We start from the raw sequence: 17,845 nt of genomic DNA, 5'->3' as shown, positions 1-17,845 counted from the left end.
TGATATATACAGTGAATTAAACTTATATCAATAATGAATTAAACAAGTAATCTAATAGTAACATATAATAAACTTCAAAATGAATTAAATTTGCATTAAAAGTGTATTACACAATATTAAAGTTGTAGAAGCGAGAATTAAGAATAAATGAAAAACGTAACTAACGAAAGACAAGACAATAATCTATAAACTGAATTAAACTTGTGTTATTCATGAATAAAACATGTATTTTATGTTTCTTATAAATTATTTTGGTTTGTATCATTAAGAACATGAGTGATGTTTGCAATATGTATTAAAAATATAGTGTGCACGTATTATAAATGTATAATAAGTGTGTTACCTAAATCATTTGGTTGGTATCACTAAAAATAGAGTAAAGTTTGCAATATGTATTAAAAATGTATTGTTCACGAATAAAATTTATATTATATGTGTCTTATAAATTATTTTGATTTGTATCACTAAGAAAATGAGTGATGGTTGCAATATATATGTATTATAAATGTATTTCTCATGAATAAAACTTATATTATATGTGTCTTATAAATTATTTTGATCACTAAGAAAATGAGTGACGGTAACAATATGTATTAAAAATGTATTGTGCATGTCTTATAAGTGTATTATTAGTGTGTTACCTAAATTATTCTTGTTGGTATCACTAAGAAAGAAGTGAAGTGTGCAATATGTATTACTTATAAATGTATTATTTATGAATAAAACATGTATTCTATATATCTTATAAATTATTTTGATTTGTATCACTAAGAAAAAAAAGTGATGTTTGCAATATGAATTACAAATGTATCGTGCCTATATTATATTATAAATGTATTACAAGTGTGTTACATAACTATTTTGGTTGATATCACTAAAAAGGGTGTGAAGTTTGCAATATGTATTATAAATGTATTGTTCATGATTTTAATACAATTTTAATACAATTATGAAACATATCTAATACAACTTTAATACAATTGCGATATAGTTCTATAAACTTTACCTTTTCGAGCTTCAATCTAATATTTCTCCTAAAATCAATGATAAACCAAAGTTTTCTTGAAATTGAGTTATAAACTTCAAACGTCGTTTTCAATTATTTGTAGGAACAATCTATCCAAATTAATTAATAATTCGTAAAATTCAAATAATTAATTCAAAATTTGAAGCTTTATAATGACCATCGATGATGAATTCTTGTTGCTGTAATTTTAGAGATTTGAAATTTCTGCTTGAAAACATGATTTTGTACAAATTTTTGATATTTTTGTTCCTCTTCTCGTCGTGTTTTTGGGTAAAAATTGTGAAATATAGGTAAAAACTTATTTGAAGATATTTCTTTAAATGAAAAATTCAAAGACAAAGAAGAATAAAAAGAAGAAGAAAGGAGGAAGAGAAAGAATGGCAAAGAAAAAGACGAGAAGAAGAAGAATAAAAAAAAGAAAAGAGGAGGAAGAGAAAAAAGGCAGAGAAAGAGGCGAACATAAACTGTACAATTTTTTTAATTCAAAAAAATTGTTATATTTAGTTAGAAAAATTATATTGCCATAAATAGTAAATATTTTCTTAATGTAGCATATTTATGTGATTTACCCTTCAATAAATGGGCTTAGCCAAGAGGCAATGAAATGAGCTTTAGCCTAAGCGCCCGTTTGGATTGACTTAAAAAGAGTAATTTTTAAAAAGTAACTTTTCAAAGTGCTGAAACTTATTTTAAAAATAAGTAGTTATGTGTTTGAATAAAAGTGTTGCAGTTAAAAAAAAAATTGTTGATGTGTTTGGCAAATAAGTGTTGGTAAACACTTTTTTTATCAAAATGTCTGAAATACCCTTAAAGTTGTTAACATGATAAAAAGTTGATTAATTTAAGGTTTTTATTCTTAAAATAAAATTAATTTATATTTTACATCCATAAGTAATAATATTTTCCTATCATTCACATATTTCTTTATCATCACAAATTATTTATAACAGAAATATAAATTTATTATTTAAGTTAATTTTATATGCGCAACTTATTGTAGATTTTAAAAATATATAATTTGAATAGATCACAGAAAATACACAAAACAGGATCAGCAACAGAAGACACACAAAAAAAATCTATAATAAAAAAAATAAAAATCGAAAGATAATCAAGAAAAAATTTAAAACTATTCATTATTTTCCTACATCTGATAGCATTGCTATCAATCGAGAGAAAAGGAAGAATGTTTCACGCTTCCAGCCGCACAAACGTGAAAAAGAAAATTGAAGTAAAGAAATGCTAGGGTTTTAAGGGCAATTTGGGAATTGTGTAAAAGAATTAAGGGCAAAAAGATAATATACTTGGTCAACATAAAATGACTTTTAAGTTAAAAAAAAAAAGTTGCCCTCACCCTACTTTTAACTTTTGACTTAAAACAAGCCAAAAGTGACTTATTTTTAAGTCACTTTGATAATTGTCAAACAATCTAATAAATCAAAAACTGACTTTTAAGTCAGTTTGACCAACTTAAAAGCCCGTCCAAACGGGCACCAAGAGATTCCATATCTGTTTGGGGAAATCAATCAATCTTCAACCCTCAAGTTACACATTTATTTGGTATGGTGTATAAGAAAAATAATCATGATAAAAATTGTGTATATCATGTGTACTTGGTTTCTTTTTATTTTCTTAAATTCACCTCTTCTACGAGTTCTCTTTGTTATTTACGATTCCAAAAGATGAAAAAGTAAATAATAACAATAATTATGTAAAAAAAAAAAAAAACATACCCAATAACAAGAGACCACGTGTCATTCAAGAAGAACGTGCTGGCACGGTCAGATAATCGAAAAAGGTGGAGAGCTAAAAGCAGTTGTACAGTTCACAAAATTAGTTTCCCCTAATCTTTCATCATCTCTCACCTTTTCTCCATAAACACAACAAATCTCCATGGCTGAGCTCAAAGAAACTTACGCTTGTATACCTTCCACTGAACGAGGTCGCGGTATTCTCATTTCGGGTGACCCGAAATCCAACTCTATCCTTTATTGTAACGGCCGATCCGTTATTATCCGGTACCTCGATCGCCCCCTCCAAGTTGCAGTTTACGGGGAGCATGCTTATCAGGCTACAGTCGCTCGTTATTCTCCTAATGGTGAGTGGATCGCTTCTGCTGACGTTTCAGGTACTGTTCGGATCTGGGGGACCCATAATGACTTCGTTCTTAAGAAAGAGTTTCGGGTCCTATCGGGTCGGATCGATGACCTTCAATGGTCTCCTGATGGAATGCGCATTGTTGCTTGTGGTGATGGCAAGGGAAAATCACTTGTTCGTGCCTTCATGTTAGTTTCCCCTTTTCCTTCTTCTTTCTTTCTGTTAGTGTTTCTTTTGTGTTGTTATTTTCTGTTGTTGTAAATTTGTGCAAAATGATGATCGTCTTTATTCATTTCGGTATATACAGGCGTAGGGCAAGTCCTAATGAATGTATTTAGAGGATTTATCATAGTTGATTTTTTTTGCTGTCACTATACTGCAATTTTGCTGCTTTATCTGGCGTGTGATATGCTTTGCGAAGCTCACTCCAGATCCTCTGAGATTGAGCTAAATTGTTTCCTTTCCATTCAAACTATAATAGTACTTCTTAATGATTAGGCTGGAATTTCTACTTTCAATTGACTTTAACTTTTATTTTAAACAAGCAAAAGGTAAATGCCCAGGATTGTTTTGATGCTGATTGCTATATATTCTAGGTGGATTTGGATCAGAAATATGATCTCTGCCTACCCATTTGACGTATATGCAGCATGTTATATGTCTAAACATTGTGCTTTGCCAGCACTAGAACAAACACATTCTTACCACAAGATTTTAATGATATGGCTGTGATCTGTCATTACGTGCGACTATCTCCATTGTAGAAAGGAAAAAGAAGAAAAATCTAGTAAAGTAACTACTGGAACCAAATAGGCTTTCTATATATGTATCGTCTATAACAACAACTTTTATCAGCTGAATGGAAGGTAGTAAAAGACTTAAATACTCCATTTTTTTCCAATTGCTCCCGTGAAGGCAGACGCTTGGGAAGGTTCTTAAGATACTCGATTGTTCCTTTAATGGGGAGGACTAGTGCGAGAAGGGAGCGAGACCAAGCCAAGCCATTAGTAGAGTAAGTCCTTCCCATGTATCAAGTTGAATATAAATAAATGAATGCAGTCTCAACCAGAGCTTTCTTTTAAACCAAGAAATATAACGTGCTTGAAAATTCTGATCAGTAATGTCATCATTAAGGGGTGCCTTTGGGCAAGGTTAATTGGTTAAAGTTGTCTCCAACCTATAGGTCACACGTTTCATCTGCGGTATCAATCATTAATGCTTGTGGATGGGCTGCCTACATTACATTCAGTGCAGTCCTGTCCTATACCCTGCGAGAACACAACATGCTTCGTGCACCGGGATGCCTTTTTAATATCATCAAAGATAAATATGTGATTCGAAGAAATCACCTTCTTCCGAATTGATGAAATTTTGCTACCCTTTATTCGATGGACAAAATTTTTTATCAATTTGACTTTAGATTCCTTAGAGGACAGTCGGCACACTTCCAGATTGTCTTCTTTATTTTGGTAAGTTAGTTTAATACCATTCTTATCCAGATGCTTTCTCAAAACGTGTTAAATTTCACCATGGACAGCTTAACTAGAAACAATTAAAACCCGAAGCCTTACCTTTCAAAACAGTGTAATATTAAAAAGTTAGGACACAGTTATTCAATCTGGGTAATATATTTTACTGAAAGTACTGCTCCAAAAGAAAATCACTTTACTGATAGCTGTATATGATATTACTGTACTTTGATCCTGGAGCTCTTATAGTAAATTTTATTAAAGCAACCTTAAATTTTTAAAGCTGTCACCTTACCATAGCATCAGATGTTGTAGACTAGCATGGAGAACTAAGAGAAGAAAATTTGAAAGGGCTATTATATTGAGCCTCCTTATTATCCAAAAAGGGCTTCTATATTGTGATTATCAGACATACTTGAAGACAATAGCTGGAAGATGTGAACAATCACAGAGATTTCACACCAAGCTCGTATGGTTGCTAGGGCATAATGTAAAGTTGAATGAAGAAAGAACCATGTGTGAAACTAATAATGTTGTATCTAACATCGCGGAGAAGGAATTTGTACATGTGCTTCTTCTTTTCTTTCTAGTCTAGAACACATTTGAGCTCATTTTAAATGCCCCTATTTGAATTTATGTCCTAAGATTGCTATCTTTGCATATCTATTATCCTTGTTTTATGAACTGGCAGGTGGGACTCGGGAACAAATGTGGGTGAATTTGATGGCCATTCAAAGAGAGTTTTGAGTTGCGCTTTTAAACCCACAAGACCATTTCGCATAGCCACGTGCGGTGAAGACTTCTTGATGAACTTTTATGAAGGACCACCATTTAAATTCAAGCTGTCTCACAGGTTCCTTATCCTTTCTGTTATGTTGAATTAGAACAAGTGTCTTCCATTCTCTTTTTTGTATCAATATCACTATATGGTTATTGTTTTCTCCAAAATGTTTGCCCAAAGCAAGCAGAGAAACAATCTGTTCATAAATGAATAGTAATCAGTAAAACAATGAACTTGGGAGAGAAGATTGACAATTTTAAAAGAACCTTAGGACCTGTCTTTCTCTGAAAATAAAGCACTTTTCAACTATGTTGCCACGACTCTTCAAAAATATTGACGATTGCGTGTTGTATACTCCAAAAATAGTGTATTATTGGAGAATCCGACACGGATGCGGCAACATTTTTGGAGAGTCCGAGTGACACAGCTTTTCAATGCCAGGCGGAGGACCTTTGAGAGAGTTCATTTTGGTGTACATGATAAATCCATTCTTGTAGTTGAGATTGTTAGAGCTTGCATCATGCATGGTACATATACACCCATATATTTACCTTTTACCGTTCCTGTTGCAATGTGGTTTTCGTCTCTTGTAAACTGCCTGCTAGAAATAAGGAAATAAAAAACCAGTAGTTATAGTTCCAGTCCGAGCTCAGAGACTTTTGATATGTTCTTTGAACAATCCATGTGGCCATTTAATGTAACATGAGTATGATTGCGTCATAGATAACATGTTCAGAATGGTTGTGATTTAAGTGTCATTTTTCCTTGGACCTACAGGGAGCATTCAAATTTTGTCAATTGTTTGAGGTTCTCTCCAGACGGAAGCAAACTTATCAGTGTAAGCTCTGACAAGAAGGGCATCATTTATGATGCCAAAACAGGAGATATAATTGGAGAGCTGTCATCTGAGGATGGTCATCAAGGAAGTATATATGCTGTTAGTTGGAGTCCTGATAGTAAACAGGTGATTGTTGGATCTCCATGCTAGTTCATTTCCATTTATTTCCCTGTTGTGCTGAATTATAATTTATTCTCTTGAGAGTGCTACACGAATTGAATATGCCAAGAACACTGAAGTTATTGGTTAGGAGTATGCCATACTACACTATTTTTCTGGCTGACTTTCTCAGGTTTGACAATACATTATACTTTTCTCCTAATGCCACAGAATCTTTTTCATCAAAATTGCTTAAAGGAACCAGCTTGGATGAAAATTTAAAACTGTAGCTTCATAGTCTACTACCATTATGCACTGTCAATCTTTCCTGTTCTGAGTATACCTACACTGTCTGACATTTTATTAATTTCAGGTGCTCACAGTCTCTGCTGATAAGTCAGCAAAAATATGGGATATATCTGATGATGCAAAAGGGAAAGTGAAGAAAACACTGGCTTCTCCTGGTTCTGGTGGAGTTGAGGACATGCTAGTTGGCTGTCTCTGGCAAAATGACCATCTTGTTACTGTTTCTCTTGGTGGAACTATTTCCATATTCTCAGCAAGTGATCTGGAAAAATCTCCCGTGTCATTTTCTGGACACATGAAAAATGTTAATTCCTTAGCTGTCCTCAGAAGCGACCCGAAAATCATATTGTCCACCAGTTATGATGGTTTGATTGTCAAATGGATTCAAGGCATTGGATATAGCGGGAAATTAGACAGAAAGGTGACTTCTCAAATCAAATGCTTTGCAATTGTGGAAGGAGAAATTGTGTCATGTGCGTTTGACAACAAGGTGAGTTATAACAACTCCTTTTTCATTTCTTATATGATATATTAGGAGGTGAGTTGTGATATTTACTTTTCTGTGAATAGAAAAAGGTCTCTCAGAGATCTAGCTGGTGCTCTATGGTTCCGTTTTATTCTGTTTGAATTTGGTTTTTAAAGAAAGTACTTGCTTAAGGCTCTATTCTTTTAAAACCAGCTTTAGAATTTAAACCGAGGGTTTATTTCTGAGAAGAAAGAAAGAAGAGGGATTACAATCACTCTTCTAAGGTCAGCTATTTATCCATTTACTAGGGGAGTTATTTAACCATAATGTTTGAAAGATCTTATAGAAGAACTATTTGACCACTTACATAAGTTGCATCAATTTTACGAGTAATATGATTAGATGATATCTCATTATTGTCATTCTTGTCCAGTAGATACCAATAATGTGGCATTTCTAAGAACGTTAAATGTTTTATGTGTGATGTGAGTGATACTTTGGGTTTCTAAGTCTTCCTGCTTTTATATGTTCCTTCTTATTTCTTTGGGCTAAAAAGATGATGCTCAAAGACAATTTTGTCAAATCAAACAAAAGTAGAGTTCCTTATAACTGTTGGCTATAATGCAATTTCTTTTTCTTCTTGATTGGACTCAGATCTGGAGAGTATCTCTGCTTGGAGATCAATGCGGAGATGCAAATTCTGTAGATGTTGGCACCCAACCTAAGGACTTAAGCCTTGCCCTTAATTCTCCTGAAGTAACTTTAGTTTCGTTTGAAACTGGAGTCATTCTTCTCCGTGGTACAGAAGTGCTGTCAACCAAAAACCTCGGATTTACGGTGACGGCATCTGTTATTTCACCTGATGGAACTGAAGCAATAGTGGGTGGTCAGGATGGTAAACTTCATTTGTATTCCATCACGGGTGATACTCTCAATGAAGAGGTTGTCCTTGAAAAACACAGGGGAGCTATTACTGTTATTCGGTACTCTCCAGATGTTTCCATGTTTGCATCAGCAGATGTGAACCGAGAAGCTGTCGTCTGGGATCGTGCATCTCGCGAGGTAATAACTATCACTTTTACTTGTGTAGTCAACTTATTTGATATATTTGTACATTTTATAACTAATAAAAACTTTTATGTTTTAAAGGTTAAACTTAAGAATATGTTATACCATACTGCCCGAATAAATTGCCTGGATTGGTCACCTGATAACACCATGGTAGCTACTGGATCTCTAGACACATGTGTTATAATATATGACGTCAGCAAGCCAGCATCGCATCGAATCACTATTAAAGGAGCTCATTTGGGTGGAGTATATGGACTAGCTTTTACTGATGAACGCAGTATAGTGAGTTCTGGCGAGGATGCTTGTGTTCGTGTATGGGGAATCACTCCACAGTAACTGAGATGTTTTGAGTTGACAAGTGTTGATGATAAGCAATTGAGTTGTTCATATTTGCACATTAGGTTATTTTGAAAATCAACTGGAAATGCAGTTTAAACATTGAAATGTTGGTTGGCCTCAACTGCGGACAGCTCATGAATGGTGCCACTAGTTGTAGTCATGGTAATAAGGAACCACCAAGTTAAAGAATTTTTCCGAAGGGATGATCACTTCCCTGTATCCAAAAGGTACTCTTATTTTCTAATAGACGAAAAAAAAATAATCAAAAAGTTAAAGTTGGATTGTTTTCGACATGGATAGCATCAACATGCTGTGGCGTGGTGTTCGAGTCTTTTGTCCTGGTGCATCACAAAACCCTTAGCAGCCATTATGGTTTTGCTTCTTACATTTGTACTTATGCGTTGATTTTTTTTATATATAATTTGTCATTCCTATTATAGGTTTTTGGTTACAGTTCCATGTTTTAGGATGATGCAAGTGTGATCTTATTGCTCAGGCTTTTTATAGGGATTTGCAGTTTTTTTATTCTATTTGTAAGTTGTGACGTCCTTTCAGTTATGTTGCCCTTTGATTGTGCTACTTTTTTCACGGGAAATGACCATCTCTCTGATATCACTGCCGCCGTTGTTTATTTTAAGGAGTTACATCCTGAGGGAATGGGCACTAGCTAGAGATGAATTCATGATTTGAAATTATATAAGTTGAAGTTAAAATTTCGTTTATACATGTAATTTGAATTTTTTTGTCGAATTGCCTCAATATTTTGTACAATTTTTTCAAACAAGTAAAAGTTCATAGCAAAAGTGAAATATAATATCACAAAATTATTCTAGAAAAATACAACATTTATTGATCAAATTTTAGTTTGATAAAAAGGTAAAATTTAATATTAGTAGCTTTGTCGAAGACCAACATCTATAACATAATATTTATTTGTCAATAAAAATAATATTTTTGTAAAGAATTGCTAAAGAGACATGTGACGGAACTGATTTGAAATTATGGGATGAAATTGCATATTTAAAATCGTATGTTCAAATGAAATAAGTCATTGGTGATCTTAATGAATTCTATTATTTTGGGTCTAAGTCTGGAAAGGCTTACTCTTCGTCCCAACCATATTAGAGATGGAAGTAAGTTTTCCTTCTTTAAAAACAATATTGATTATCAATAGAACAATTTGTAAATATCAAACATTGATTTGACCAATTTTTGTGAAGAAGTCAGAAATGAATTTTAGTAGCCCAAGATGGTGAGGTGAGTGTAGTGTGTGTTTTGACGATATTAGGCAAAAAATGTAGTTGTAGTTCACATGCCCTTCGGCCAGGCGTGCGTAGTAATGGGCCCAGCAATAGTCCTTTCTGTTGAGTAATGGAAACCGTGCCCATCTCCCACTCCTAATCTAGGGACCATCTCAATTGGCTTCTATATGTGAATTTTCCCCTTTTATGTAAAAACATGTGTATTATGTATACTCCCTCCGTCCACAATTGTTTGGCAGGTATACTAAAAATAGATGTTCAAAATTAATTGTCAATTTAAACAATCAAGAAATAATTAGTCATTTTTTTCCAATTCTGCCCTTAATGATTGTGTAGTTCAATTGAAAAGTTATGTGGACTTTTAGTATTCTTGATATAGTAAGGTTATATTAGTCAAATTACACCTTGTATTAAATTTTCCTTGAGGGATGTGCATGACCTTATCCTGACAAACAATTGTGGACAGAGGGAGTATCTTTTAAGGAACGAAGTTAAAATCTATAAAAACTTCAAATATAGATGATTTCTTGTACAGAACATTGTTTTAATGGTACATGATTAGCACAATGTAAAGTGTAATAACAATAGTAAATTTTGCATCAATTGATTGATTTGTGTACACGAGTATTGATTTAAAAAAGAAAAATCGACACCCGTAATTCTGTTTTTGAAAGCATATATATATATATATATATTTAAAAAAACAATAAAAAAAATCTGGACCTCTAAATAAGAAATTCTAGTAGAAAATATCTAAAAGGGTCCAAGGTGAAGATAATTATATGTACTGGACCAATAAAACTTAGGAACCAAGCTCTAATGCTCCTTCTTTTATCCCTACTTATCAACACAAACTTCTCTCACTTGTTTGTTACCAATCATTTAAGCAATTAGTTTCTTTTTTGGTCAACAAAGGAGTCCTTCTTATTTATCACCTTGTTTTTTTCTTCTCAACTTGATACGTTCGTACGTCGAGCGCAAAAAGTAAGTGTAATCGACCGACAAGTGGATTCAATATTTAAAGTTTATAATTTTTATAACAATCTTAGATAAATTTTGTAATAATTATTCAATTTGCAATCAAATATTTAGTAGATTTCTAAGTTTGAATAAAATTATTTGTCTTATTTTACTTTTAGTATGTTTAAAAAACAATGTTTATTTTCCTTATTAACACAGGTCTTCAGTTCTTGTTTTTCATATAACATGGTTAAAATTATCAGATTTAAAATTTTCTTTATTTTTTTAAATTCTGGGTCAAATCAAAATTAGACAGCTAAATTGAGATGGAGAAAGTACTAAATGTATGTGAACCATAACCGATCCTCTATTACACTAATGATATGTACATGTTCATTATTTAGTGAAAAAAAACTATTTAACCCTGAAATATATTGAACGCAACTGGTTCTACAAATTAAAGAAATGGAAAGAATAAAAATTCGTACACCATTTAAATTTGGTAAATTTCTCAAGTAACAATTTGTAAACCACAAAGGTGTATATCAGATGAGAAATTTGTTATACTTTTTTCCAATTGCAAGTAGTTTTTAACTTGAACGATTGAAGAAAGTAAAAAGTCTACTTTCAACAATGTGATAAAATTGATAATCTGAAATCTAAAGGGCAACTTTCGAAATCAAAAGATCAAATAAGGCCAACAAAATTTGAATCTACATGGCTTCACAATTTCTATTTTGAGGACTATTCTTAATTAGTAAAGTAATGTATCTCTTTTTTTTGTCTGAGAGAGAATTGGGAAGGGCATTTTCTATTGATTAATTATTTCTTTATTTTCTTGTTGTCCTATGGTCATCTTTTTACCATTTATTTGGTTCTCGAGTTACACTGAGGGTGCGTTTGGTATGAAGGAAAACATTTCAATTTTCTCATGTTTGGTTGAGTAAAATATTTTGGAAAATGTTTTTCAAATTAATTTATTTTCCTCAAATTCAAAGAAAATGACTTCCCTTCAAAACTTAAGGAAAACATTTTTCAAAATTTTCCTCCAACTTCAAATTATAATTTTTTTGTTGAAAAAATAAATTTCAAGCTTACTTTTAAAAAATATTTTTCAACTTCAAACTTTTTTATTTCTTTACCCACCCTCACCCCGACCCCCCCTCCCGCCAGCCCCACCCCCCACCAAAAAAAATTAAAATTTAATGTTTGTTTTTAAAAAGTATTTTCAATTTCAAAATTTTATTTTCACCCCACCCCTACCCTCAACCTCCCCCCACCACCAAAAAAAAAAATGAATTTAAAGTTTGTTTTATAAAAAATACTTTCAATTTCATTTTTTTGCTTTTCACCCCACCCCACCCCTACCCTCAACCTCCCCCCACCACCAAAAAAAAAAATGAATTTAAAGTTTGTTTTATAAAAAATACTTTCAATTTCATTTTTTTGTTTTTCACCCCACCCCTCCCCTACCCTGACCCCCAGGAGGCCCCACTACCTGCCTCCCCGCCAACCCACCAAAAAATTAAGTTTGTTTTTAAAAAATATTTTCAATTTCAAATTTTTTTATTTTTTCACCCACCCTACCCCAACCCCCCCCCCCCCCAAAAAAAATAATAATTAAAGTTTGTTTTTAAAAAATATTTCCAATTTCAAAATATTATTTTTTCACCCCCACCTCTGCCCCTGACCCCCCCCCCCCTCCCTATTTTCAATTTAAATTTTTTATTTTTTCAATCCCACCCCACCCCTACGCTCCATCAGCCCCCCACCCCCACCCCCCAAAAAAAAATTAAGTTTATTTTTAAAAAATATTTTTAGTTTCAAAAATTTATTTTTTTACCCCATCTCATCCTTATCCCCTATCCCCTACCCCGCCACCCCCACCCCCCACAAAAAAAATTAAGTTTATTTTTAAAAAATACTTTCAATTTCAATTCAAAAATTATTTTCTGCTATCTAATAAAAAAAAGATATATTTTCTCAAAAATAATTTTCATTCATAAAACAAACACTAAAAAAAAAATCAGAAAATATTTTCTACTCACCAACCAAACATAAGAAAATAAATAAAAAATCTACTTGTTTTCCAGGAAAACAGTTTCTAGGAAAACATTTTCCTTCATACCAAACACACCCTGAATCTTCTTTCGTATGATATATAGCTCATCTTGTGCCTATATGATATATTAGAATTTTCATCTGGTTAGTAAGGATTTTATTTTTCATTTTACAATTTCCTCAGTTTTTTTTTCTTTCCCTATCTACTATATAAAACAAAGGAATATAAATAAAAAAATCAAGTAATACTCCTTCCATCTCACGCTAATTATCATGTTTCGTATTTTGAGAGTTAATTAGACTAATTTTTGAAGCTAATCATATTAATTCAATATTTTAAAGTTACAATTTAGATATTTTATAACTATATAAAAAGTATTATTAGTTGCAACTTTACTCATATGACGAAAAAAATTTTATTTGGTTAATCTCTTGAAAAGTGAAACATAACAAGTATTTTAGGAGATAAAGTAATTTTTTAAGAGAATACAAAGATAAGGCATGGACCCCAACGTTATTACTCTCTTGGATATATTTATCCCCTATACTTAGGGCCCGTTTGGCCATGCGATATGGTATCATGATATGGAATTATGATATGGTATCATGATATGGAATCATGAGATGAAATTGAAGGTTTGTTTGGACAGACGATATGGAATTTTTGTATTGTATATTTTTTCATAAACATAAAAATCTCATAAGTTGTAAAACTATTAAAATAGCCCTAATTGTTTATTCAATCTTATCAAATAAACAAAAAATTATACAATCGCATAATAAATTATTACAAAGTTATTTGTTCTCTACTTAAGTAATTGTTTCATCTAACTTTAATTTAATAAAAAAAATTGAACATAAATTGTACTTGATATGCTCATATCTCTCAACTACTCTTACAAATAACCTATAAAGTAGGAAAAAAACATACATTAGTGAGTAAATATTAACTTAGAAGTTAAATACACTAAGATAAAAATTAACAAACATCACTGACTTCTAACTATTTACAAGAAAAATCAATAGTTAAATATTATAGAATAACGAAATTTTAAAAAGTTACCACAAGTTTGAGTCAAAAACACTTCTAATAAAATTTAATCAAAAAAATTATAACTAGTCCACTTGACTAAATATTAAATAACTAATTGATCAAATTTTTCCCAAGTCCTTAATCCATTGGACTTGATATTCTTCAGTCATGTGAACGAACATTTTGCGAATACTAAGATTAAGAAAGTGCGACACCGCCAATGAAAATTGTCTTTTATCAATATTATGCTTAGTCATAAGATTAAGACGTTTTTTTTATTATGAAAAATCAAAAAAGTATTACTCCCTTCGTTCTTATTTATATTCACCAAATGAATTTCTACTTTATCATTTATATTCACCAAATTTAAAGTAATAATAAAATTTTATATTGGTGAGAATAATAAATTTAAAAAAGTAATGATGTGATTATAAATTTTATTTACATATGAAACAAATGGTTAGTAGATATAAATGTGGGGTTGTTTTAACAAAATATAAACTCATGGATCAATTATTGTATTAAAATATCTCAAATCATGATATGGAATCACCATATAATTCCATATCATGGTTTTTGGAGAATATGGTATCACCTCTCATGATATGGAATCATGAGATGGAATCAGCGTAAAATCGCATATCCAAACGCTGATTTCATCTCACAACATTATATCGTGATATGGTATCGTATGGTCAAACGCCTACTTAAAATAGATCAGTCAGTTTGAAAATTTAAGAAATAATTTATTTATTTTATTGTTGCTCGTGACAAGTCAGGACAAATAATGCATTATTTTTCTACTATAAATATATTACCATTGCCACCATATTCTTTTACATTCTACTCAACTCATAAATAAAATTAGTAATAATGAAAGCAAATCCTCCATGTCTAATTTTGCTGCTGTTAATTGCAGCTACTGTACTTACCGTACATTCTGAAAATAATGACGTGTCGCCGGAAAATACCATATTGGACACCGGAGGTTTGAGTAGAGAAAGTTTTCCGAAGGGATTTATATTCGGAACAGCAACTTCAGCTTACCAAGTAGAAGGTTCTGCCAGTACTGAAGGCCGCGGACCTAGTATTTGGGACACTTTCCTTAAAATACCTGGTACCATTAATTACTTAATCTTAGATTATAGTACTACAAGTTCTATAATGATTTTGATTTTGTTCTGATTAAATTTGATTATTGAATGAAAACAGGACTTGAACCAAACAATGCCAATGGAGAAATTGCTGTTGATCAATATCATCGATACAAGGTTACTACTATGTTTTCATTTTCTATGTGTCATTATTCACAAATCTATATATAAGTTAAAACTATTCGTAAAATTGAAATTATTGTAATGGGTACAGGAGGATATTGATCTGATGGCGAAGCTCAACTTTGAAGCTTATCGTTTCTCAATTTCGTGGTCAAGGATTTTCCCAAGTAATTTTACTACTTTATTGTCTACTCCAAAGTTAGATATTTGCCATTTAGAAGAATGAATGATAATTTTTAATTTGTGTCTTAATGTAGATGGAACTGGTAAAGTGAACTGGAAGGGAGTTGCTTATTATAATAGATTGATCGATTATATGCTCAAAAGAGGTAACATTCTTTTTGTTCCTTTTTTAATGATTGTTATTGTGGAAATGTATAGTTAAGCTATGTTGCTTGGACTCCCAAAAAATGTTGTAGCACACGTGTCAGATCCTCCAAAAATGCACAATTTTGGATGGATCAACACGCACCTGTCGGCATTTTTGAAGTGTCCGAGCAACATAGTAGTTAAGTACCATACTAAGCTTTAAACAAACTTTTTACAGGTATTACCCCGTATGCTAATCTGAATCACTATGATTTACCACAAGCACTTCAAGATAGGTACAACGGATGGTTGGGCCGTGAAGTCGTGTAAGCACATCATTTCTTGACATTTTCTATTGAAGAAGAATCTTTATGCTATTTGCTTCTTCATTTTGTTAATGGTGCAAATTTTGCAGGAAGGATTTTGCTGATTATGCTGAGTTTTGTTTTAAGACATTCGGAGACAGAGTGAAGAATTGGTTCTCATTTAATGAGCCAAGAGTGGTTGCTGCTTTAGGGTATGATAATGGATTCTTTGCACCTGGAAGATGTTCAAAGCCTTTTGGAAATTGCACAGAAGGGGATTCTGCTACTGAGCCTTATATTGTTGCCCACAATCTCATCTTATGTCATGCTTCTGCAGCACAGAGATACCGTGAGAAGTATCAAGTAATATGTTCTCTCTTTTTTTCCGTATTTCCTTGCTTTTGGGATCAGATCCGTCTTTGACCTCATGTTGTATATGTAATAACAGGAGAAACAGAAAGGGAAGTTTGGCATTCTATTGGATTTTGTGTGGTACGAACCTCTAACAAAAGGAAAAGCCGACAACTATGCTGCTCAAAGAGCTAGAGACTTTCATTTGGGATGGTAAGAGTTTGCACATATAGTGATGCAGTCATGTTCCAATATGTATCGAGTCCCCGTTAGTTATATTTACATATCACAAAAAAAGTTCAAAATTTCATCTCTTATGAGCTGTCAACTCTGTGTAAAGTTCGGGGTTACTAAAGCCTTCTCTTTAGAGCTGCACAACCTGAAATACTAATTTTACTTTGGACTTGTTTTACAGGTTCTTGCATCCTCTTGTATATGGTGAGTACCCAAAAACCATGCAAAATATTGTGGGAACGCGATTACCCAAGTTCTCGAAAGAAGAGGTTAAGATGGTGAAGGGATCATTTGATTATGTGGGCATAAACCAGTACACTTCCTACTACATGTATGACCCTCATTATACCACACCGCAACCCTTGGGTTACCAACAGGACTGGAATGTTGGATTTGCTTGTAAGATACTTCCACCTTTTTCACTTCTTTAAGTTAGGCCTAGTAAAAGGGAATTACTACTGATTCAAATTCTTTTCGTTGTCCTGATGTAGATGACCGCAAGGGAGTACCAATTGGTCCTAGGGTGAGTATATGATGAAGTTAATTAACATTGTTTCTAACCGAAATACATACTTATATCCTAATTGTTAGCTAACACTATCTTTGCTGAAAAATGTCTGTAGGCACACTCATATTGGCTCTACATTGTGCCATGGGGTCTATATAAAGCTGTCAACTATGTTAAAGAACACTATGGAAATCCTACCATTATTCTAGCAGAAAATGGTATGGTTTGCTTAACTAGTGAAACGTTTATTGTTCAGCGTCTTACAGACCAAATTATAAATGGTATGATTTTCAGGTATGGATTATGCGGGCAACATTACCCTTCCAAAAGCTTTACATGACACCAAAAGGATCGACTACTATAAGAGCTATTTGCAACAACTGAAGAAGACAGTGGATGATGGAGCTAATGTCATAGGCTACTTCGCGTGGTCATTGCTTGACAACTTTGAATGGAGATTGGGTTATACTTCCAGATTTGGCATTGTCTATGTTGATTTCAATACCCTCAAACGATACCCGAAGATGTCAGCATATTGGTTCAAGAAATTGCTTAAGCGCCAGAAGCATTAAGGCTGCTCTTGCCCTTGTCTGTAGTTCCATGTTTATTTTGATTTTAGAGAACTTGATACTCATACGTTGAGTGACTTTAATGTGCGAAAAAACACAAAATAAGTTGAGTTCCTTTCTTAGGCACTAGGATTTCCACTTATAGTAGTTTGTTATAAAATTGTTCTTTCTGTAATTTAGCACATCTCTATGTCTCTGATGCTTGCAGTTTGCTGTACTAATAAGGAATGAATAACAGAGTTTTAGCATTGCATCATCCTAATTCTTGAATTCTACTTATGTAATATAGAAAAATTAACCTAAATAGTTAATTCATCAAATTGCTTTAACTAAAACTAACAAGAGGGTTTATAATATAACTATATTATATAAGTTATGGTAATTAGAAGTCCAAATGATGGAAGGTTAAACTTAGTCTAGACCTTAAGTTGTACCACAGATTGCCTATCACTTGCGATGACAGTGGAACTGATGTGTATAATT

The 17,845-nt window shown here is 32.5% G+C and overlaps 2 protein-coding genes across 2 annotated transcripts; both read left to right on the top strand.

The window, feature by feature from the left end:
- The first annotated feature begins 2,853 nt into the window (after nt 1-2,853).
- On the top strand, nt 2,854-9,018 carry LOC125832170 (actin-interacting protein 1-2). The gene is made up of 6 exons (XM_049511321.1): nt 2,854-3,312; nt 5,285-5,446; nt 6,152-6,338; nt 6,685-7,107; nt 7,738-8,145; nt 8,233-9,018. The coding sequence occupies exons 1-6, from the start codon at nt 2,921-2,923 to the stop codon at nt 8,488-8,490; spliced, it is 1,830 nt and encodes a 609-aa protein (XP_049367278.1). The 5' UTR covers nt 2,854-2,920; the 3' UTR covers nt 8,491-9,018.
- Nucleotides 9,019-14,644: 5,626 nt separating this feature from the next.
- Nucleotides 14,645-17,624, top strand: LOC125832071 (beta-glucosidase 44-like). Its single transcript, XM_049511207.1, has 11 exons — nt 14,645-14,926; nt 15,022-15,080; nt 15,178-15,253; nt 15,344-15,415; nt 15,634-15,721; nt 15,811-16,063; nt 16,149-16,264; nt 16,467-16,684; nt 16,777-16,808; nt 16,909-17,011; nt 17,088-17,624. The coding sequence occupies exons 1-11, from the start codon at nt 14,683-14,685 to the stop codon at nt 17,363-17,365; spliced, it is 1,539 nt and encodes a 512-aa protein (XP_049367164.1). The 5' UTR covers nt 14,645-14,682; the 3' UTR covers nt 17,366-17,624.
- Nucleotides 17,625-17,845: the final 221 nt, after the last annotated feature.

Source organism: Solanum verrucosum, unplaced genomic scaffold (genome assembly GCF_900185275.1).
Source record: "Solanum verrucosum unplaced genomic scaffold, falcon-dt-bn FXZP01000009.1, whole genome shotgun sequence".
Lineage (NCBI taxonomy): Eukaryota > Viridiplantae > Streptophyta > Magnoliopsida > Solanales > Solanaceae > Solanum > Solanum verrucosum.
The sequence above is the reverse complement of the archived record's forward strand: the minus strand, read 5'-3'. Positions and strand labels throughout refer to the sequence as shown.